At 41.1% G+C, this 23,791-nt stretch overlaps 1 protein-coding gene across 1 annotated transcript in view; it reads right to left on the bottom strand.

The window, feature by feature from the left end:
* Positions 1-6,159: 6,159 nt before the first annotated feature.
* LOC117288499 (ubiquitin-conjugating enzyme E2 Z-like) overlaps positions 6,160-23,791 on the bottom strand; it is a 28,418-nt gene continuing 10,786 nt past the window's right edge. The window contains exon 4 of the mRNA XM_033769380.1: positions 6,160-6,517. Within this exon, the coding sequence (XP_033625271.1) occupies positions 6,347-6,517 (171 nt within the window). The 3' untranslated portion in view covers positions 6,160-6,346. The remainder of the gene's footprint in view (positions 6,518-23,791) is intronic.

Here is a 23,791-nt window from a genome sequence, read left to right on the forward strand (position 1 = left end):
GGTAATTTCTCCGGCTGTGCATACCCTGTACTCCGCCCTGGGTGCACCGAGCCGTGGATGGGGCCGGCCCCGTAGTGGAGTCCCGCTTACCAACTCGTCCCTTCTTGGGTGTCGCCCCGGTACTAGGCAATTTTTTGGCCTTACCGGAGCGTTTCCCCTTCTGTCGGGCGGATCCCGGCGGAGACGGCGCGACCGTAAGGTCCCCCGCTCGGCCGGTTATGGCTGAGGGGGCCGAGTGGGAGATTGCTTTGGCGGCGACGTAATGTCACTGCCGCAATCCCCCCCCAAGGACTCGGGCTGTCTCGGAGGGATGTAGGTCCCCCCTACGTTGACAAGCCCTGTCCTCCCAATTTCTTATAACTCATATTTAAATCTCACTCTAGAATTTCTCAACAACTCTACTAGAAATTCTCAACACTTACAGACTATCCTGCTATCGGATATCTGCTGAACTACACTCTTATTAGCTAAAAGGGCCAAAGAATCTACTGCAATACGGACAATCACGTACTTACGTCCGCTGCCTTTGCCGGCTAAGAGAAAAAGAGGACTCCGACGTGGTGCGCATGTCACAGGGCGTCGGGGATAGGACTCTTGAGGGCGCTATTGTGTGTAAAACTCTTAGCTTTTTGCCTGCCGGCATAGGGAACAATGCAATTGTAGTATTCGCTCTACAGGTAAGTAGAGTGAAGTAGACCTATTATTTTGCACGACTTGCGCAATGGGGACAGTTTCACCCGTTTGCACAATGGGTGAATAGTTCTCTATGGTTGTACCCATCGCGCCATTCGTGCAAAATAATGGAGCAATTTAAAGGAGCACGTTGCCTTGGATCGGACGAGTTGGTCTATAAAAAGCGCTTGTAACCATTTTTTATGAAATACATATGGTTGGAAAGATTGCTTCGAAATTGCGTGGTTTTCCTTTTACTGTGCGAACTAACATGGTCGGCCATTTATGGGAGTCAAAAAATTGACTCCCATAAACGGCCGACCGTGTTGTTCGACGAGGTATAAGGAAAACCGTGCAATTTCGAGGCATGTTTGTGTGGATCATTGTATTCTACTTTTACAACATCTTTCCAACCATATGCATTTTGTAAAAAATGGTTTCAAACGCTTTTCAAAGACCAACTCGACCGATCCAAGGCAACGTGTTCCTTTAACAAAAGCATGACGTCAAAGGTGTGGGTTAACAACTGATAAACACTGTTTTTTCGATAAACATGGTTATTCGTACACCATCTAAAGAGGGCGCTAACGCGCCGGTGTCTGAGCCCAACACCAAATTTGGTGATGAATCGGCCAGGGGGTATGAGAAACAGATTTATGAAATAAAAAATAATAATATTTTCCATTTAAGATGGAACTCTTGGCTTTTTATTTGCAATACCTTACGCATACAGCGCATACAGTACCAAATAATAAGGTTGGGCTAATTAGCTGACTTAAAACACTGGGGTGCTAATGTGATAAAGCCAGGGGGTATGAGGAACAGATTTATGAAATAAAAATTAATAATACTTTTCAATTTAGATGGATCTTGGCTTTGTGTCTGCCCATACCTGTCGCGTTACAATCCCTTCGCACGGTCATTGACGGTCTCTGACCGATTCATCACCAAATTTGGTGTTGGGCTCAAGACACCGGCGCGTTAGCGCCCTCTTTAGACGGTATACAAATAACCATGTTTATCGAAAAACAGTGTTTATCAGTCGATAAACAGAGTTTTTCGATAAACAGTGTTTATCAACTGATAAACACTGTTTATCGAATAGTTTGGCGTCGGCGTAAAACTGTGTTTTTCGACCAATAAACACTGTTTTTTCGATAAACAGCGTTTATCAAATCAAATTATTGGGCATTTGACGTCGGAGTAAAACTGTGTTTATCGACCCATAAACACTGTTTTTCGATAAACACTGTTTATCACTTGATCGATACACCTTGTTTATCACTTGATAAACCTTGTTTATCACTTGATAAACAGTGTTTATTGAAAAACTCTAGTTTATCACCTCGAAAAACTCTGTTTATTGCCTGATAAACACTGTTTTTCGATAAACAGTGTTTATCAATATTGATAAACAATGTTTATCTCGATAAACTCTGTTTATCGGTGAAAAACAGTGTTTATCAAAATAAACTATGTTTATCAAGTGATGAACATAGTTTATCTCAAAAAACAGTGTTTATCAGTGATAAACAGTGCTTATCGAATTATTGGGCATATGGCTTGCCATAGAATTTGAGCTTTTAACTGAATTTTGAAGAAAACAAATCTTTCCTGTGATTGAATTATGACATTTGTTAGGTTTTGCTGATCGGGAAAATTATGAAATATGTGGTATTGATTGTTTTATCATGAAAAGAATGTCGGTGGTCTCCGACCGTTGAAAACGAATTGAGATTGTTTGCAAACGCTTTTCTTAGCGGGGGATATGCATTTGAACGGTAGGAATATAAAATGATTTATTTTTTATTTTTTACTTTTATACAATTTCGCGTAGGATATTTTTGGTTAAGAAGATAATAATATAATAACTAGAGATAGTGATTGTAAACAATCACACAGCTGTTCCTGAATGTTTTGTTAATAATAGTTTTCTATGCTACAATAAAACACACACATTACAACTCTATGACATGTAATTACCTGGTCTTGTATCTGATACTAAATCAAAAGAAGCTTTAACACAAAAAATAAAGGTCAACATGGCGCCATTTTTAACCAAGTTCAAAAATCGATTGTGTAGTACTTGAGATAGGAGCCCACTTCCGGTTAACCCAGAAGTAAAGGTCAATACTGGGTCACGGAAACCCATGCTTGATTTTCAATGCACAAAGAGTTCATAACTGAAAAAAAAATTGAAAATCTGTTGTGTAGTTCTTGAAATAAGGTTCCACTTCCGGATGACTCGGAAATAAAGGTCAACATAGGGTCACACCTACCCGATGCGATTGTCCAATTCCAAAGGAATCCATAACTGGAAAAAGTCTGAAAATCGGTTGTGTTGTTTTTGAGATAAGGTTTCACTTCCGGTTGACCCGGAAATAAAGGTCAACATGGGGGTCACAGGTTTCAAAGTTAATATATAATGCCTAAGTAGTCTATCACTGAAAAAAGTTTAAAAATCGGTTGAGTAGTTCTTGAGAAATGGTCCCACTTCCGGTTGACCCGGAAGAAGAGGTCAAAATGGGGTCACGGATTTTCCCCAACAAAATTTAATGCCAAAGGAGTCTATAACTAAAGAAAAAAAATTAAAGAAAAAAAATGGTTGTGTAACTCTTAAGATATGGTCCCACTTCCAGGTGACCCGGAAGTAGAGGTCAAATCGGGGTCACGGTTACCTGAGGCAATTCTCCTATGCCAAAGGAGTCTACTACTGAAAAAAACTTTGAAATCGGCCATACACTACTTGAGATAAAGTGCTGCAAAGAAAAACTCTTTAAAGCTTCTAATTAGCATAAATGAACATGTGATGACATCACAGTCTTAAAATTGTGTTTTTTGTACTAATAAATTTCATAAGGTACCACGATGGTATGCAACTTCCCCCAATCCAATGCCTTTTACAAATCCTAATTTTGTATTGCATTAACCATGGAGAAGGTAATACAATGCCTTGCAAGGGACTGCATCCAGTTTATGAGGTACTACGTTGTACCCATGATGCCAAGATTTTTAATTAATCGTTAATTATAGACGTACCTTGATTGCTGTTAATGGACTGAAACAACCCTTATTATAATCAGTTAATTTTTCAACACAGAATATGACATTTTGAAAACGAACAGATAAATTATTTTGAAGTTATTGTCAATTTTTGTGTATTTGACTTGTAAAACGTTTCCACTTTTAGCGCCATGTTTTGTACACAGAAATTAAAACGCGCAAACGTATGATGTCATGATGACGTGACTGAACATTTTAGGCCAGACACAGCATCTATTGTACAAGACAAGTCCATAACCGAAGAAAAAAATTGGGATCGGATGTTTAATTCTTGAGATATGATTGTTAGAATATTGCCTAATTAAATATTCACCTGGGCGAACCCCTTCTCTTTTCGATAAGTGCACTGGGTTCTTTTACATGCGTTACACAACACATGGGACCAACGGCTTTACGTCCCATCCGAAGGACGAAGCAATGGTTAAGTGTCTTGCTTAAGGACACAAGTGTCACGGCTGGGGATTCGAACCCACACTCTGCTGATCAGAAACACCAGAGTTTGAATTCGGTGCTCTTAACCGCTCGGCCACGACACTTCGATTGAGAGAGTCGTAATTATTCAACTGATTTTGTGTTTGTTTTATAAGAATATTACAAAGAGGTAATTCCTATTGCATTTGTGTTTGCCAAAATCCTTTAAATGTCGTTATTCATAGCTAAAATCATCCTTGCCGTATGTCGTTGGTTGAGAAGGGCGCTTGAACGCAATGCAATCTGTGTATTTTTCTGTGGCGTAACTGGGAGACATATAATAGCTAGTTCTTTATACTTAGCTTGTTAGGAAATGTGCCCGCAGATGTTTCTGGCTCTGCCGATTAGTGCTGATTAGCTCTGAGGCCACCACACCGGGCCCCTGTCTTTATCTGCAAGGATAAAGACAGGTCGCTGCCGCTAGATCCAGAGATTCCATTGGATACAATGATATCATTGGGTACGTGCAGTGACATAGATGCCCAAGAATTTGACTGCGTATCAGAGGGTTTTATAAAGAACCTATAGACCGACAGCATAGTGCATGCAGTGTGGCAGTCATGTGTTATACTCACTAGCCTGTGGATTGGTTAGCTTCCCTGGGTCGACCCCGCAGTGCTCACTCCGGTTAGCCCCTAAAAAGAACTAAATGAATGATCACACTCGCCCTCTCGTGGTGATGGCATACACCTCAGGTCACCCCCAAGTGACCCACTCCACAAGCAGGGGGCTGGGGGCGTATTTTTTTTTCCTAGGACGAACATGGGCAATTAACACAAAATGGGCGTGTCTTCATGGGAAAATGTATAGTTAACTACGCCCATTTTATGTAAATTGCCAACGTTCGTCCTAGGGAGAAAAAAAAAACGCTCCCAGTACCCATGCCTACATCCTTACGGGCTGTTAAGGGGGTAACCCTGTTTTAACCCCTGGTAGCACTTGATTTGCTTCGACAGCCCAAATCAGTTAAGTGTAATGTAAGGTGATCTCTCATAATAAAAAAAAATGGACAGCAAAAAGTAATTTACACTAGAACTCATATTTTAAGTAGATCTCTTTTTTAAATTAACTTGTTTTCAATATACAGTTTATTATGTATATAATAATGGTGTTTACTTTATAATATATTCAACAGTCAGTGGGGTTACATTTTGTGTTGGTCATCATTTGACTATTCAACGAAACTTAGTTTAAAAGCAACGAACGCCATTGCCTCCATGTCCCCTGGTCATTGCCTTGGTGCCCTTGAAATGCTCCATTACAAATTTCCTCCCAAGGTGCCCTTTACTAAGGAGAATGAGCGCTGGTGGTGTTACACTTTCGTATTGTACTACAGTGACGTCCTGGATATCAGGGTACATTTCTGGGGCGGAAACTTTTCAAAGCTTCATGACTCAAATCTTACCTGCAAGAAACCACTATAGTTTCAACAGATTCACATTCCATGGCAGCATATATTTTTCTGCGGTAGGTTTTGATCGTCGTATATTCTTCACGAATCCATCATTTTCATGAAATAATGCAGCTCCCAACGTTAAGGAATTCCCATTTTTGTTCGTACTCTCACAGTCTGCCGTGTGTACGCAAAACGCGCAAACCTTGCGTTGGGTTTGAGTGTTGTGTCCGAGTGTTAAGCTGTGCAGTCAAGATACGGTCGGTGACCAAGAGTTCTTGCGTCTGGCATGCGAATGTATACGCGTACGCACGGCAGCAGACAACACTGTAAGAAAACGATCAAAACAGGAATTTTGTAACTTTGGGAGCTGCATTATTTCACAAAAATGACGGATTTGTGAAGAATATATGACGACCAAAACCCACCGCAGAAAAATGTATGCCGCCTTAGAATGTGAATCTGTTGAAATTAGTGGCTCGTTGCAGGTAAGATTTGAGTTATGAAGCTTTGAAAAATTTTGGCCCCAGAAACGGGCCTTAATAGATAGGACTCTGTATCTGCGTACAGAGGAAGAGTCCTATATAGGCCTAAAGGAGAATATGCCTTGGTGCCCTTGTCCTTTCAAAAAAGAGGCATCCCCCTACATTGAAGGCAAGTTAGGGCAGTGTTTCAGTCTTAAAATTGAGTGGCATAAAGCTTTGAATCAACTGCTACACACTGTTCGAGAAGTCAAACACCAGTTGTTTAGTGGACTGATAGTGAAGCACATGTGTCCATCTCATTGTCTGAAGAGCTACTACAATCACCATCTGATGCCTTATCCAATCCTTCTTCGTCTAAACTTTTTTTTAAACCCTCTAGGCGAGTTTTCAATGTGCTGTACTGGAACTTTCCTCTCTTTTCACCATATGGATCCTAAAAGTAATAATAAGAAAATGAATTGATGAAATAATAGCACCAGTACGGAGCTGTAAAGGGACATAAAAAGTATATACATGGTATAGTGTTGCGATCATGCAACAAGCATATTTGAGCTAGAGTAATGTATATTATTCTTGATACCCCAGCTATGGTTAGAGCATTCCCATAGTAGCCCATGTAGCCCATCACCACGATTTAGTTGCTACACTGTGATAATTTGCATACACTGTATACACACAGTAAATCATGTACATGTAGATTGCTACAGAAACTAAGTCAGCCCAATGACATTACGAACATTGGCCTTTTTCCGAAGACCAAGTATAAGTGCCACACCCAACCTCCAAACCACACTCTGAGCTGACCATCAAAGCTCTTTAGGTACCGCTGAAACCCTCCATCGACCACTGAAAAACAAAGGTCGCGTGATAGTTAGAGCCACAAGTGGTTTTAAAACAATCACGTCACCTCCCGAGTTGGTTTGACTTCATGCCCTAGAAAAGCCAATATTTGTTGAACCAAATTTCAATATTTTTGTTTAAATTATTCATGTGTAAATGACAAAAAAAGACTATGTATTCAGATTATGGATACAAATCGTAAATAATGGTAAAAAATGTAATGCAAGATTCGCATTCAGAGAGTCCGTGTAACGGAAGCGTGTTGTATGGCCACATGGCTTGGAGCAATCGGATTGTAAGCCTTGGAGCATATCGCGTACCGCCCATGCCGTGTCTCGTGGGGGCCCCGAGGTGTAATCCCCAGGCGCTATGAACTCCTCAGCCGTGAGCTTAGGTCTAGCTGTGAGCTTAAGAGGGGTTGGGAGCCTTCATGGGGGTGTCCGTGGGTTTGTCAGTCGGTACCTCGCTTGTCGAATCAGTTATTTCTTACCCAATACTCTGTGTTTTGTTTCCGCCCCTATTTTTTGTTGTTCCGACTTTTCAGGTAGTTAAAAAAGATTGATGTTGCCAAAACGTTGGAACTACCGCATTGGGTATATTGATGGTGTTATTGTGTGAGTAGCTTAATTAAATAATCTGTTATGGAAAAAAGGTACGCTTTCAATCCCAAGTCAAGCTAAGCTTACGTTCCAAGATACGCAGCTACACTTACATTCCAAGATATTGTTACGTTCTTTCAAATTATGCTTTCATTCCATAAAAGGTACGCTTGCAATCCAGACATGAACTACACCACTAAATTACTTTAACGGTGAGCCGGTTTGCCCCTTTAACATTGAAGTTGAAATTTCAAGAATTTCATAACTAGAGAACTATTTATCGTTAGGCAAGAGGACATAAGTTTTTTGCTTTTGCTTGCTCTTTTGGAATATTTGTCTGTGGTATGTCCAAAATTTGTGGAGAGTAAACAATTTCAATGATAAACTTCACTTTTCTACTCAAAATTCTCAGCAAATGTTGCTTTTCTTTATTATTTTTCATATGATAACATTAAACAGCCAATAAAGGATGATCTCAAATATATAGATATTACAGTTTTCTAATAGCTGAAGTCCATAGGAAACATACCAAAAATTTAACGAGTCTCTTACCTCACGTTAAAACATGGTAAAAATGTTTTTTCTACAGAACGCTTCTAGCCAAATTAAAAAAAAACGCGAGGTCAAACAAACCTGCGCGACAAAGGAATCAGTACGTCAGTGGCAGCTATTTGGTGTGGAAAATAGCGCCCTCAGTTTGCCAAAGCTGGAGAACTGTGTTCACACCCAATTAGGGGAATATCGTCACTGGCGTCAAGAGGTCATTATAATAAGCCGTTTTTGACTCTCGGCTGAAAAAGCCACGCGATCGGGTGCATTTTTGACTCGAGTTATTCATTACTAAATGCAAATTTTGAGAGTAAAATGGTTATTAACTGGTATCTACATGTACGATGTCTATTTGGCCATAAAAAGGTAATAGTTGAAATATTGAGATCATCCTTTATTGGCTCTTTAAGATTCTGTACAAATGATGAAACTAGAAGTTACAGATTGGAATGGCTGATGTACAACACGTGTTATAGTTTTGAGCATGTGCTTTTGGATAAATGCATTAAGGGTAGGGAGTGAGTGGCATTTGAAGAGCCCCAGATCTCTTAATTCATGTAATATTGTCCTCTAGTAAGTCATAACTAAGATATCCTGCTTAGCATCCTCCTCTTGAAAAACAACTAGGTCAGTCGCATTACATTTGCATGGTCAGTCGCATTACTGGTTATTCGCATTACACTTTTTGATGACTCGTTATTAAAATATATCAACTAGAGTGTTGATTTCTTTACTCATTTCAGACTTGGTAATAAGGGTAGAAGCATGTTTTGAAATGCCATGAAGATAGATAGTGGATTTTTCTTGCAATTGAAATAACTTTATCGCTCGGTCAGTTGCATTACACCCTGTGGGCTTCAACAAGAACACTCACATGCTGCATGGGAAATATGAATAAAAATTCAATCTGGATTTTAAAAAGTTGTACCTGCTGCTTATCATAAATTCCAAAGTATTGCTGGAATAATCTTTCTGAGGGAAAAATATTTCACTTTGAAGAAACCACCTTAATATGCTCAAGAAGGCAGATTACATGGTATCTCACACATGGATAATGCCTGGATCTGGTTGGAGTGGCTGATGCAGTAAAGTGTCTTCTAGTTGAGAGCATGAAGACATGGAGAACCAATCTTACTGCCAACAATGTTAGTCTGGGCAAGATGTGTACAAGAAGAGGTATTTTCCAAGGTGATTCTCTGTCTCTGCTTATGTTTGTTCTTGCACTGATTGATGCCTTAGTCAATGATTCTGAAGAAGGTGAGTGCCGGTTATGTTATGAAGAAGGATTTATGGATGACTTGAAGTTGTTTGCAAAGAAGAGACCGGAAACTGATTCTTTGGAGCAGACCGTCAGGATTTTCAGCGATGACATCAGGATGCAGTTCGGCCTGACAAAATGTGTGTCAATGACAATGAAGATGAGAGCTTGTTGAAAGTTGTGCAGAAATACATGAAAACGGGCGAAGTTGGGCCGACGGAGTACAGAGGGAAAGGTAAGAGGAAAAGACATCAAGATTGGCAGTACAAACCACTTCATGGCAGGTTCTTAAGGTGTACTAAAGAGGTGACTTGCAACAAGTCCTAGAATTGGTTAAAGAGCGGAGAAGTGAAAAAGGAAACCAATGGCTGCGGCACAAGACCAGTCTCTAAGGACAAATGTAATGAAGGCAAGGATAGAAAAAGCAGACGTCTCTCCTGTTTGCAGAATGTGTAACAAGGTGGATGAGACTGTATTTCATGTTGTCAGTGAGTACAAAGGAAGGCATGACAATTAGGCCAAGATAATTCATTGGGATCTGTGTAAGAAATGTTACAAAGTGACTGCAAAATGGTATGACCATGTTCCAGGGAAAGATGCAAAGATTGACCTGGTCAAGATCCTCTGAGACTTAAGCATTCACACTGATCATGTTACAAAACATCAGTGTTTGATGTTGTACAAACGTAGTAGGCAACGAAGATGTGTCATCTTATTGACATAGCTGTGCCGGCAGATATAAGGGTATATTGGAAGGAGATGGTAAGATCTGGCAGGTTAAAGTAAAAGTAGTGCCTGCTACGTTTGGTTCAGGGGTTCAAGAGTATCGCGGGTGGCCATGTTTGCACACGTCTTTATCATGTACAAACTACACATTCACATAAAATTATGATGCAATGTACGGGACGTGTACTTTGTGAATATTACAATTGGAGCGCTCGGCACCATTCCGAAAGCACTAGGGAAACATCAGGACGTAAAACGGACAAATGTGAGGATAGATCTGTTGCAGAAGGCAGCGTTTTCGGGAACAGCAAGGATCCTGAGAAAATTCGTCAAGATCCAAGGCTACGGGGACATAGCCGGACTCGAGAAGATACAGGCTCAAAGGAAAATGTAATCTTTCTTTTGCTTGCTGTGATAAGATGGAATAATAATAACTTGATTTATATAGCACCAATTGCAAATTGGGGGTCAAAGGTTTTAGGATGATCGGGAACGGTGGGGAGTATTGAGCCACTCCTCATCCACTGAAAATGTCCCACATGATCAGCGTCTCAAAGAGCCTCTCCTAATTCAAACTCCTATCTGCCCGGCTTCACGTGCCGATCCCTGTTGGGAACAGTGGGCAGAGGTGTGCAGGCAAATTTCTGGCGCCTCAAAACCAGATAGCTCCGGGCAGGTGGTGCTCGTTAACCATGGGAGGTAGTCCACCTAGGAGACAGCCACTCTGATTTCAAACTCGGGCGGGTGGGGCTCGCAGCCTTGGTTGGCAGCCCACCCAGGAGAAGGAAAACTCTGATTCCAAACCCCCTACTGGGAACGAGGTCCAGTGAAGGCGCGAAGGCAGCAGCCGTGACAATGCTGACGGGGCGGATGAGGCTACATCGAGGCCCAATGATCTGTCAGACACTACGTGAGGGCGCTCTGACAACTCAGAAGTCGTCTCCTGCTACTGTGCTCTACGTCTCCCCTGTCCCAAGGAGGCAGAGTATCAAGGGTCATCACCCAAACCAATGAATCTACGCCAAAGTAACACCAGGGTTAAAGTCCCTGCCTACCCCGGCCCCATACTAGGAACCACATCACGACAAGCTCCATCTCGTGATTCAATAGACTTGTGGACAAGTCGTTAAATTGGCCCCACGCGCTGAGATAGTGCTCCCCCGAAAACACTGCTCTCGCGCGAACTCACTGCTCTCGCGCGAACTGATGGCTCCCCGATTTCGACTCCTCATTAACGACTTGTACAAGTTGTCAGCAGTTTGTGCACAGCCTATGGGCACTTCAGCCGAAATCGTACGGACGCATCTGATTGGTCGATGTCGTTAAATCAATGAATATTCAACATGTATATGCTATCAAACAGTACACCCTGTATTGGATGGGTTCGGGAAGTCACATGTATGAATGAACGATCAACAAACCTGTCAGCGTGTATTTATTATGCCTACACACTAGACGTCGTGTGTGTATGGTTGTGCTTTTGAGTACGTATTTTCATCGGGAACTTTGACGTGCATATTAAATAAATAACTTCGTCTTAACTTGGTCTGACTTGGTTGATAAACTTGAAGAACAAGATATAGAAGTAGCCAGTTTTCTCAAGGCATGCAACATGCAAGAGATCTGCTCACGTCGACGACAGGTCGCAAGGAAGAAGAAGAAGAAGCCGCCATTTATATGCATCATGCCAACACACACACACTGCACACAGCGTGTATTGATTGATGAAAGGCAATGACACTTTTGTAAACAAATGATTTGCACCGGCCGAATATTCGATGTAATCAGTAGCCTTGCTCAAGGCAGTGGTGATGGTTGGTGCATACTGTGTTGGCATCATGAAATCAAAACAAGTGAGCTTGCTGTTAAGTTTCTTAATTAAACTACTAATAAATTTGCGTTGACAAATAATATTGCAAAAATCTACCTCCATGGAGTTACCGGTAACTTGGTTTGGGCTTCTTACTTAAAAGAACAAGTTTTGTTTTGAAGTAAAACTTAACAAAACATGTGTTATTATTCATATAACTCACTGGTTCCACCATGGAGGAAGTTTCTACCTCCATGGTTCCACAAAAAGCACTGTCGTCAGTGGCGGTTGCACCGACACGCACAGGTTATTATATTAAAATTGAGCCCCTACTTCTAAAGTTCTAGTTCTACACAAGGTTACTTGTTTTGCATTGTTGTTGGAACTTTTGTATCTAGAGAGTAGAGTCTCAAGCAATGCAAAAAGTACCAAATTCACTGTTTTTGTTGTTGTTGGTTTTTATAATTAAACATAATTGTTTTTTTTTTTAGAAACAATAACAAAACATAATAACAAAATGTTTTAAAAATTTAAACACTAAAACTTAAATAAGATTTGCAATTACATGAGAGTCTTTATTTGTGATGGTGTTGCCTCGAACCTCACTTTAGCCCGTAAGTATTAGGTAGGTTTTATTAGCTGCATGTTATGCCAGCAAACACGTGAACGTGAAGGTCAAAACATTGTGTTGTTAGGTGACGTCACCACTTTGGGCTTAATTCATGCTCACGTAAGACGTCTGCACAGAGAGGTTCCTGACGTGAAAAATGGTATCTTTATGTGTGATTTTAACAACACAATTTTCTGACATTTACGTTAACTTATTTGCTTGCAATAAGTATTAGCCTATCATACTACGGATAGTATTACACAATCAACATAAGTTCAGGTCAACATTGTGTGTTTCTTTCTTTTCTCCACAGGGTCACATGGCAGCCTGACAGTGCAAGGGAAACACTCCTCGTTTAAGAAGGAAGTTCATTCCACCCCTACCCCTAAGCTGCTGTAAAAACTGTGAAAGTTTGATCTCCTGCCTTACTGCGAGTCATGGGAAAAGTTAGCCGAGATGGATCTGCATTGGAGTGAAGATGTGTACGCAAAAACTGATACAACTCAAGACACTCATTAAATTACTCTGGTGCCTGATTTATAAAGAAATGTTCATACAAATAAAATAATCTTAATTGCAATCCTCTGTTTAATTGGTAACCAATGAAGCGATCTTAGAAGGAGCATGGCATCATGACGGCGATTTAACCTAAATATAACACGAGCAGCCCAGTTCTGCAAACTGTGAAGTCTCTTTTAAAATATGCATGTGGGTTTTCTGTAAGCAGCCCATTACAACAATCTAACCGAGAAAGAACATGGCTGCGAATCACATGATGTTATGAATCGTCAGATACATACTTCCTAATCTGTCACACATGAAATCGAACAGACTTGCAAAGCTGGAGCCGTTTTCACGAAACGTTGATCTTAGGGTTTGCATGTTACGTTGCAAGGCTGGGACTCAACTCAAGTCGTAAGATTAACACAAGTTGGAAAGAGTTTGGTGTAAACGAAAGCAGGTCTATTTGATCAGTCATAAGCCCTTTTCACACGACAAAGTCAAACTAGGGTCCTTGGTCCCCGGTGCCAGTTGTCTTGACCAAGGACGTTAGTCAAACTCAAACAGGACCTTTCACACGGCGCAGAAACCAACGTCCCGTGTCTCAGAACATCCGTCTTTTGTGGTGCTAAAGGTCAACATTGTTCATCGCCATTTCACTGATATCCGCATCGCCAACGTATGTACCAATCATTTTTCTGCACTGTCGTGAATCGGCGGCCCCTAAAAAAGATTTTTGTTTTGGACGAAGAATGAACGTGTAGTTGAGTTGCTCGAACCATTCACTCATGCTCCGACCACCAATTCCAAACAGAAAATGTAACAATCGATTATAAACTGGGGAGTGCAGATTCTTACCGATGAATGTTGTCATAAATCTGGCACGCATTTTGTTGCACACTGAAGTTTTTTTATATAAATATGTCGTTCTATGCTCGATCATGAAACTTATCGAACGAATGCTACGTAGGCCTACTCCTAGAACTATGCTGGAATTTCAGGGAAAATCAAATTGATTTTCGAGAGTGAACTTTTTGAAACATGTCTCAACGATCTCATGCTAAACATTGAAAACTTGCTCTCTTGAAGGAGTCGTGCACACGTTCTCACAAACATGCTCAAAGGTTTAACGTTATCGTACAACGGGGTCGAACATATTGATTTTCTTGCACTATGTGTTTCTTCTTGCGCGCATGCGTAGTAGCTCCAGCCACACCAGGGTCCTTCGTTACGCAAGCAATGTTCATTCACACAGCACACACGGCCGATCGTGGTATAATTTTCACAACGTTGTGTTTTCAAGACGGAGGTCTGGACCTTGGTCTTAAAAAGACCAGGGACCCGTGCCTATTTAAGCAGAGGTACCTTTCACACGATGTGGATTAAACAACTTTGTGTTCTTAAGACCAAGGACCCCCTGCTTACTTTTCTCGTGTGAAAAGGCCTATAGACAATTCAATCAAAATATGCACCAAAGTTCTTGACTGATGTGGATGGTGCATTCTGAATGGTTCCAAATGTAAGAATGACATTTATACTGTGCAATTACCAACAACTATTTTGCTCATTTTAGTTAAAATTTATTCTTTCCAATCCAAATACTTAAATATCCAAAGCACAGACTGAGAGGGTTTGATAATGTATAAAGGCTAGGCGGTTGTGCAACATAGGTAGAAGACCCATTTAAAATGTTCATTCAAGTTAGTTTTCCCATATCCACCACTGTTTACATTTCTGTACGATCTTCTAGCGGTGTCCACCCGAAGGTCCGTTAGTCCGAAGGTTCGATTGTCCGAACGCACAAATTTCCCATAACAGGGGGTTCATTAGTCCCAAAATGAAGTAGGTTTCATTAACCCGTACATTTGATACGATAGTCCGAAGGTTCATTGATCCGAAGGTTCACTGGTCCAAATAAGGTCCGATAGTCTGAATCGACGATCAAACCTTATTGTCAATTCGGACTATCGGACCTTATTGTCAATTCGGACTATCGAACCTTATTGTCAATTTGGACTATCGAACATTCAGACTATTGAACCTTCGGCCATCGAGCTGTAACCCTTCTAGCACTCGCCTAGTTTGTAAATTGTTTAAAGTGTTTTATAATGAACAGGTTTTGCAAAATCCGTGGTCAACTACTCACTATGTTTATATAGCAACCTGGAGGTGCAAGGGAAACACTCCACATTTTCTTTATTTACAGTTTCTACCATCAATATCCATTAGTCTGAAGGTATTTTCATTGTTTATTGCTCAATTTAATTTATTTATTTCAACCACTCGTTTGCATTTGTTGATCGATTTATCAATAAATTTGTTTCTTGTTTTTTGTTTGAGGCAAACTACAATTTGAGTCACTGTTCCTTTTTTGCATTTCACGGTGTCTTTACCCTATTTGAGCCTTATATTAATTGTTATGATTGCTTGGAAGTGAGAAAATATTTTTCGTGGTAACAGTTGCTTAAAACAAAACAAAAGTACAGCTGCTATATGAAACCTTGTCTTGCAATATCTTGGGCAAGTAGAGTGTATGTCGATGATTAGCTATAATACCTTTAAAATACATCGACATCTGAAAAGAGTTACTGAAATTTTCCGGAATCCCTGCGATCCGCACACGACTGCCCTGTGAAACTTGTCCACAAGACTCACATATCAAACTTCCACATGTCGACCATGGTTTTCAAAATCACTTTTTAGATGAAAACTTAAAATAAAAAAAACGTTTGTCAGTAAACAAATAATGAATTTTGGGACTGGTAGTAATACAAACTATATTTTATGTTGCAACTTGTCTAGGTGTCATATTTAAAACACATTTTGATTGGTAATTTGACGTAACGTACTGTCCAGGGACTTATAGCAAGTTTAATTTATACACAGTCGGAGCAGAACACATCGGGTTAAAGGATTGCATTGGACCATTACCATTGACCGTGGGCATTATTTATTTGCATGAGGCAGCTCACGGATATTAAACAGATAAATAGTAATGCATTTGAAGATGACTTTGTAAAGTTAGGCCCTAATCAACTAATAAAGCAGTTAAATCAAAATAAAAAAGATTCACAGATGCCCTCCGGTTCAAGCTTTACAGTATTAGAAACTATTACTACCCTCTTATAAAAATGGACTCGTCTGCACGATTGTCTCCGCGGCAACAGTGAAGGTATACCGCGTTCGTACTTGAATACATGAATACGTACCGCTGTCAGCTTGTACAAGTTGTCAATGAGGAGTCGAAATCGGGGAGCCATCAGTTCGCGCGAGAGCAGTGAGTTCGCGCGAGAGCAGTGTTGTCGGGGGAGCACTATCTCAGCGCGTGGGGCCGATTTAACGACTTGTCCACAAGTCTAGTGATTCAATGGCGTCTGACACCTCAAGCTCCACAGGGGACGGTGCCAGACCAATAGTGGGCTCCAAACTGGGACCAAAACTCGATCTAAGATCGTGTCTCCGTGTCGCTACATGGAACGTACTGACACTCTCCAAGGCTGGATACCCAGAGGCCATGTCTCACGAACTGACACGCTCCCGAATAAGCATCGCTGGTCTTACCGAAGCTCGTATCCCAGGAACTAGGAATGTCGCATCGATCAGTATACAATGTACCACTCGGGCAGTACAGGCCGCACGGAGAGAGTTGCCTTGCTCCTTAATAACAAGGTCAGTCAATCCCTCACCGAATGGACACCAGTCTCAAACCGGATCCTTCATGCCCGGCTGCATCATAGACACGGCCCATCACCATCATTGTGGTCTATGCTCCGACAGAGCTCGCCTCTGCAGCCGATAAAGATGTCTTTTACAACCAACTGGAACCACTCATTCAATCTACTCCACCCCATGACCAACTACTTGTCATCGGAGATCTGAATGCTGTAAGCGGAATAGTTCGTGCAGGTTACGAGCGTGTTGTTGGAAACTTCGGTTCTGGACAGCCAAATGATAACTCGGCACGCCTCCTCAACACGTGCTCCCTCGCCAAGCTGTCAATTGTCGGCTCCTTCAGACGGAAAGAAATCCACCGTCTGACGTGGCTATCCAATGACGGCCGTACAAGGAAGGAGATCGACCACATGTTAACAAGATATCTCTCTCTCTCTTCAGCTCCTACAGGGTGCACAGAGGGGCAGAGGCCCCAGCTAAAAGACCATCGACTAGTTGTTGGTGTCAAAATTCAGGTCTACCACAAACCACAAAAACCAACCGCCAGACGGCTCGATGTAAGCTCACTAACACGCAACACCAGCATCGCAGCAAAGTACAACATTGCGGTCAGCAACAAATTCGAAGCACTCGGCGCTCTTGAAGAAGAGTCTGCTTGGTCCACCATCTGCTCATCAATCATTTCTGCGGCTTCAGAATCCATCGGCAATCGCAGACCCCAGCGAGGTCCCTGGCTGACTCCAAGTACTCTGGACGTATTTGACCAGAAGCGTGAAGCGCGTCTCCGTGGTGACACTGACGAAGCTCGCAGACTGAAGGGTGTCTTTAAAGCTAAGGCTAAGGGCGACCTCGAGGAGTTTTACAACTACCTCGCCGACGAAGGACTGCAGAAAAACAACCTCCGTCCAACCTTCCAGGCCATCAAGTGCATGCGCAGCCCCCCACAACAGGGACGAAGCACCTCCCCAATTACAAAAACTGATGGCACTCCCTGCAAGTCGGTCGAGGAGACTCTTGCCCGCTGGTGGGAGCACTACAACACCATGCTCAACCACCCCTCAGCTACGCCCTGCCCAGACCTTACAGCACAGGCTTCAGGCACACCTCCAGCCACAGACGTCTCATCTGACGCTCCCACCTTGGCTGAAGTACGTCGTGCTATCAGGAAGTTAAACAATGGGCGTGCTGCAGGACCTGACGGCATTTCTCCTGAGCTGCTCAAATGTGCAGAAACCCCAATCAGTGCTGCCCTTCACAAGCTCTTTCAAAACTCTTGGTCTTCTGGCAGGGTTCCTGCTGAATGGAGGGATGGCATCATCATCTCCCTGTACAAAGGAAAGGGTCATCGAAACCAGTGCAGCAGTTACAGACATATAACTTTACTGTCTGTCCCTGGAAAGGTGTTCAGCCATGTTCTGCTCTCCTCCTAAGAACCCCTATTTGCCTGTCACCGACGACCCAAGCAGTCTCGTTTTACAAGGGGCCGGTCTACTCTGGATGCCGTGCTTGCTCTCCGACTTCTGTCAGAACTCCATCGTGAATTTGAGAGACATCTCCACGTTGCCTACGTTGACATCAAGGCAGCGTTCGACTCGGTGGATCGCGATGCTCTTTGGAAGGCCCTGAAAGCGACCGGTGTCCGGTGCTCTCCGACTTCTGTCAGAACTCCACCGTGAATTTGAGAGACATCTCCACGTTGCCTACGTTGACATCAAGGCAGCGTTCGACTCGGTGGATCGCGATGCTCTTTGGAAGGCCCTGAAAGCGACCGGTGTCCCACCATTACTGCTTCAGTTGATTCAGGACCTGCACGTGGGCAGTGCATCGACTGTACGTATCGGAAGTGACGTTTCCAACCCCTTCTCTACCACCCCAGGTGTCCGTCAGGGCTGCATCCTTGCCCCAACATTATTCTGCTGCGCCATCGACTGGATCCTAAACCGCTGTCAGGCAGACTTCGGAATAATGGTCGGAGACACATCCTTCACAGATCTGGACTATGCTGACGACGCTGCTCTGTTCCTAGGAGAGCCCGCTCAGTGGCCTGTCTCACTCCAAAGATTCGAGGAAGAAGCTGGGATGATGGGGATGCACACGTCATGGGTCAAAAGCAAGATCCAGAACTGTACCAGCCTGTACTGAAATGGCCGACCGTGTTGGTTCGCAAAGTAAAAGGAAAACCATGCAATTTCGGGGCAAATGTGTGTGGATCATTGTATTCTACTTTTAAAACATCTTTCTAACCATGCATTTTATAACGAACGGCTACAAACACCTAGTAAACACTTTTCAAAAACCAACTCGACTGATTAAAGGCAACGTGTTCCTTCAAAGAGAAATGAAAGACTGAAGTGATGGTGACAAACCAGCTACAGATTGGAGAACAGGTGTGTCTTGAGACCCTTTTTGGAGGCCCAAACAGTCTTTGAGTGTTTGGCATCTTGGAGATTAGCCTGGCACATCTGGGCCCAATTTCATGGCTCTGCTTCCTGTTAACACATAATTGGGGCATATGGAAGCAGGGAATTATGTGCTTACCTCAAGCGTATTTCATAGGTTAGCAGAGAATTTGGGTTGTGACTGTGCGTACTCCATGTTACTAGGCATACTACGCTTACACATCTCTAGCGCAGAAATTTAGCACTTGCAAGTGAGGGGCGATCGTAAGGGTGATCGTAAGCGCATAATTCAGTGGTAAGCAGAGCCATGAAATTGGGCCATGTTTTGAAGTCGTTGGAGGCGACGTATGTCTTTCATAGAAACATGCTTTTGTGCCTTCCCATCTGGACTACTGCAATGGGTTACTGGCAGGTCTTCCAAACACTCATCTCGCTCCTCTACAAACATGACAAAGAATACAAAATTTCGCTGCCAGATTAGTCACCCTTACGAAAAAATCAGATCACATAACACCCATCATTCGCTCTCTTCATTGGCTTTCAAATTCACCAACACATCCACTTCAAAATTCTTCTTCTTGTGTATAAAGCTGTTCATAATTTGGCTCCGGTATATCTCCAAGACCTCATAGCCCTTCGTTCTTCTTCACTTTCATCAGCTACCCGACGCCTTCGCTCTTCTTCAATAGCTCATTTCAAGCTTTCCCCGGGACCCCGCACCATGACACGCTATGGCGATCAGGCCTTTTCAGTCATAGCTCCAACACTTTGGAACAAGTTACCCATCCACATTCAAGCAGCTCCTTCATTGGACACTTTCAAATCTCAACTTTAAACCCATCTTTTCTGTCAATCTGGTTATAGCGCTTAGAAACTTCCGTATTTAGCGCTCTATAAATGTTGTAATTATTATTATTATTATCATTCAACACACAACAGCTTAAGTCCAGCTTGGACACGATCAGGGTACAGACTGCACTGTGGCAGGCATCAAAATCAAGAAATCTTCTGATCTGACTAAATTTGCGAAAATGCCAGTTGATAGAGCAAGAGAGTTGTGTGATGTGGTCAGACAGATTTATGTCAGCGTTGAAGACAACAACTAAGTTGGTAATGGAGGGAGATGGGTGAATAACAAGATTTTCGATATTGAAAGTGAGGTGATGATTGAAGACATTTTAAGTGAGAGGGGGAAGATGCAATAAAGAACTCTGTCTTATCTGGATTCATCTTAAAGGCAGTGGACACTATTGGTAATTACTCAAAATATTTATTAGCATAAAACCTTTCTTGGTAACAAGTAATGGGGAGAGGTTGATAGTATACAAATATTGACTCCTTCGAGTGCTATGGTTAAAACTATGACTTCCGAGGTGATCCCCGAAGCGTTCATAGAACGCTATGGGGATCACCGAGGGAGTCATAGTTTTAACCATTGCACGAGTAAAAGCAGTCAATATTTGTTTTATAACACCCCAAACATTTCCAAATACTGTACTATTATTATTAAGTTACAGACCTGAATGCTACAATCCACGGACGACGCGAATACAGATTGCAAAAACTTTTACTGTGCTGCATGTAGTGTCGTGCAATCCGAAATGGTTACAGACTATTACTTTATCATCCTCGTACACGCAACGGACGTAACAGGTGTTATAATATAAAACATTGTGAGAAACGGCTCCCTCTGAAGTAATGTAGTTTTTGAGAAAGGAGTAATTTTCTCCAAATATGATTATGCAAATTAGATGGTCAAAAACTAAAATTTCGCTTGGGAACCATTTTTTTCGGAATCACCACACCAGAAATGTGTGAAAAAGTCTAGTTCCCCACTTTAACCCCAAAATGCCCCAAACAGTCACTTTTTCTATAAATCCCACTAGACTATAGAGCGCAATGCTTCGCGTATTTATTAGTCTTCGTTCAAGGCGTTTTCAACATACAGTGTCCTTAAGGCTAGTTAGTAGGCTAGTTAGTCTCTTCTGAAGTCGTCAATATTTCATAAGTTCATACTATTTCCTCAACCACACAAGCTATTTTGACAATCTATACATCATATTAAAGGGCTTTACATGTACATACTTTACAATACATGTACATACTTTACAATGATGACGTCATCTTGTTGTTTTGACAATTTTTGGTAATTTTGAATTTATTACAATTTTTTTTTTTAAACAAAGCGAGATGCAATGTTTGGTTTTTACTCCCGGAAACCGAACACCTAGAGCTTGTTCACAAACTCTCAATGTCTAGTTTTTTATGTCATTTTACAAAATTACCATGATATTTTGACAAAAAAATTAATTAAAAATAAATAAATAGAATGTGTAAATAATTGATGGCTTTCAAATCTGATTTTTATTTAGTTTTCTGTCTTTTTATTTTCTTAACATTTATAATATAGCGAAAATAAATAAACCATGACAAGTAAATCATCAAGCCGATGTTTGAATTTTAATATTAATAACTAGCAATGAGAGTTTTTGAACAAATTCGAGGTGTTCAGCTTCCGGGAGTAAAAGCCTGAGGTAAAAAAACAAATATTGCACCTTGCTTTGTTCTCAAGATCAAAATTGCAAAAATGTCAAAACAACAAGATTACGTCACCATGACGACATTTCGAGTTCCCCCAGTAAGACTTCAAGCATGGTGGACAATAAATGTGACCCGCTACGTGAAAATGAGTCAGATGTCGCCCAATGCATTATTAAGTTATGGACAGTTTAGTGTGGAAAAAAAAAATATAAACAAAATATACATTTTTTCTTTTTACTTGTTAAGATCTTTATTTGCATGGTTAACCTTGAGAACACTTACCTTTAGGCATTAAAGCTATGAATACAACAATTTTGTGATCATACTTATGTCTAATTTGTATCCTTTTGCGCGAAATGATAGTTTAAAACATCATTTTACTTGTAATTCGTTTTTCTGAAAAAATGATGTATTGGCTAATTTCAAATGGGGGTAACTCAGCAACGCGACACACCAAAAAGCTTAGACATATTATACCAAACGACTGCTGTTGGTGTGTTCTTTCCAGCCATGCATACAACTCAATTCTTGAAATTGTCAATATCTGACTCATTTTCACGTAGCGGGTCACAAATAAACAAAGCGACAACTCCATGAATTTAAGCCTAATCAAAGCATTTTACATTCACTTGTTAAGACAGGTCAAAATGTCAAGAAAAGGCAACCAACCTATGTACCCATTTTTGTGAAGTACGTCAAGGCTTTTCATATGATGTACAGATTGTCAAAATAGCTTTTGTGGTTGAGGAAATAGGAACTGATGAGTAATGACGACTGGAGAAGAGACTAACTAACCGGAAGGGAAACACCTTGAAAACAGACCACGTACATAAAGCTCCTTCATATGATGAATAGCTTGTCAAAATAGCTTTTTGTGGTTGAAAATGCCTTGAAAACAGATTATAAACGAAGCTTATTAAGAAAAACAAAAACATTTGAAATATTAACTGACCAAGCGGTCTCCCATCCAAGTACTGACCGGGCCAGATGTTGGACGAGAACCATAGTAATCAACGAAGTATGGTCGTAGTCAATACAAAAAAATGTATTTTCATTGCAATCAGGAGTTATGACCGTTTATGTTTTTCATTGTTTTAGTTCTTTCAACTGAAACCTGTGATTAATTCTTTGCGTTATCTCTTTTCATTTGAATCTACATGTAAGAAGCAATATTTGACTCGTTTCAAGTCAGTACATCATTGCAATAAGGAGTTATGACCAAACATTAAAATGTTTTTTATTAATTTAGCTCATTCAACTGAAACCTGTGATTAATTCTTTGAGTTTATCTTTTCATATGAACCTACACAAGAAGCAATATTTGACTTAAGTTTCAAGTCTGTACATAATTGCAATCAGGAGTTATGATCATTTATGTTTGTCATTGTTTCAGCTCATTCAACTGGAACCAGTGACAACAAGTTTGATTTTTGTTTTAACAAATTATTTCAAAACTTTGAGATTTTAGATTGAGTTCGTTTCATTAAATCCAGATGTCAATGTTTGAGCCTGAAAAAAAAAAATTGTTATTCCAAAAAACTTTAACATTTTTTTTATTCCAGAAACTTATACATTATTAGACAACATAGGTGAAAATTACTGAAATGACTGGCAACTGTATATAACAATCTCACTTTGGCTTGTATATACCAAAAACAACTGAACTCAAAGACTTAAAGGGATGCTGCAGTGAATTAAAATAAAACATTTAATTTTGCTGTCATTTATTTCTGATATATGTATTGAACATCAATAAAATGTGTTTTGTTTATTCCCGACATATCTGACTTGCGTAATTAGCGAATAAGTCATGCCCCTCCCCCTTTTGTGGATTGTTACCGCCCCCTACCATCAACATCACGTCGGGAATTCAAACATATCGTCGGCAAAAAGAGTCTGGCCCCTAACTACACGCGCCTAGGTACCAGGCCACACAGTGCACACGTCTCTATATGCACACAGCCAGGGGGCCCGACGGCTCGGGTTACCAACATGACGTCACGTTTATGCAAATAAAGGCTCCCTTTTAGGGGCGGGGTGGGTTCCCCTAATCTCTTGAAAACCATTTTTAAAATACTTGCGCATTTAATAACAAATAGAAAAAAATATTTCAGGTTTAAAAAGTCATGTTTAATCATTTAAATGAATAAAAAAACACTGCAGCCACCCTTTAAACTTAAGCCAAAAACTTTAACATTTCCA

This window comes from Asterias rubens, chromosome 3 (assembly GCF_902459465.1).
Source record: "Asterias rubens chromosome 3, eAstRub1.3, whole genome shotgun sequence".
Classification (NCBI taxonomy): Eukaryota; Metazoa; Echinodermata; class Asteroidea; order Forcipulatida; family Asteriidae; genus Asterias; species Asterias rubens.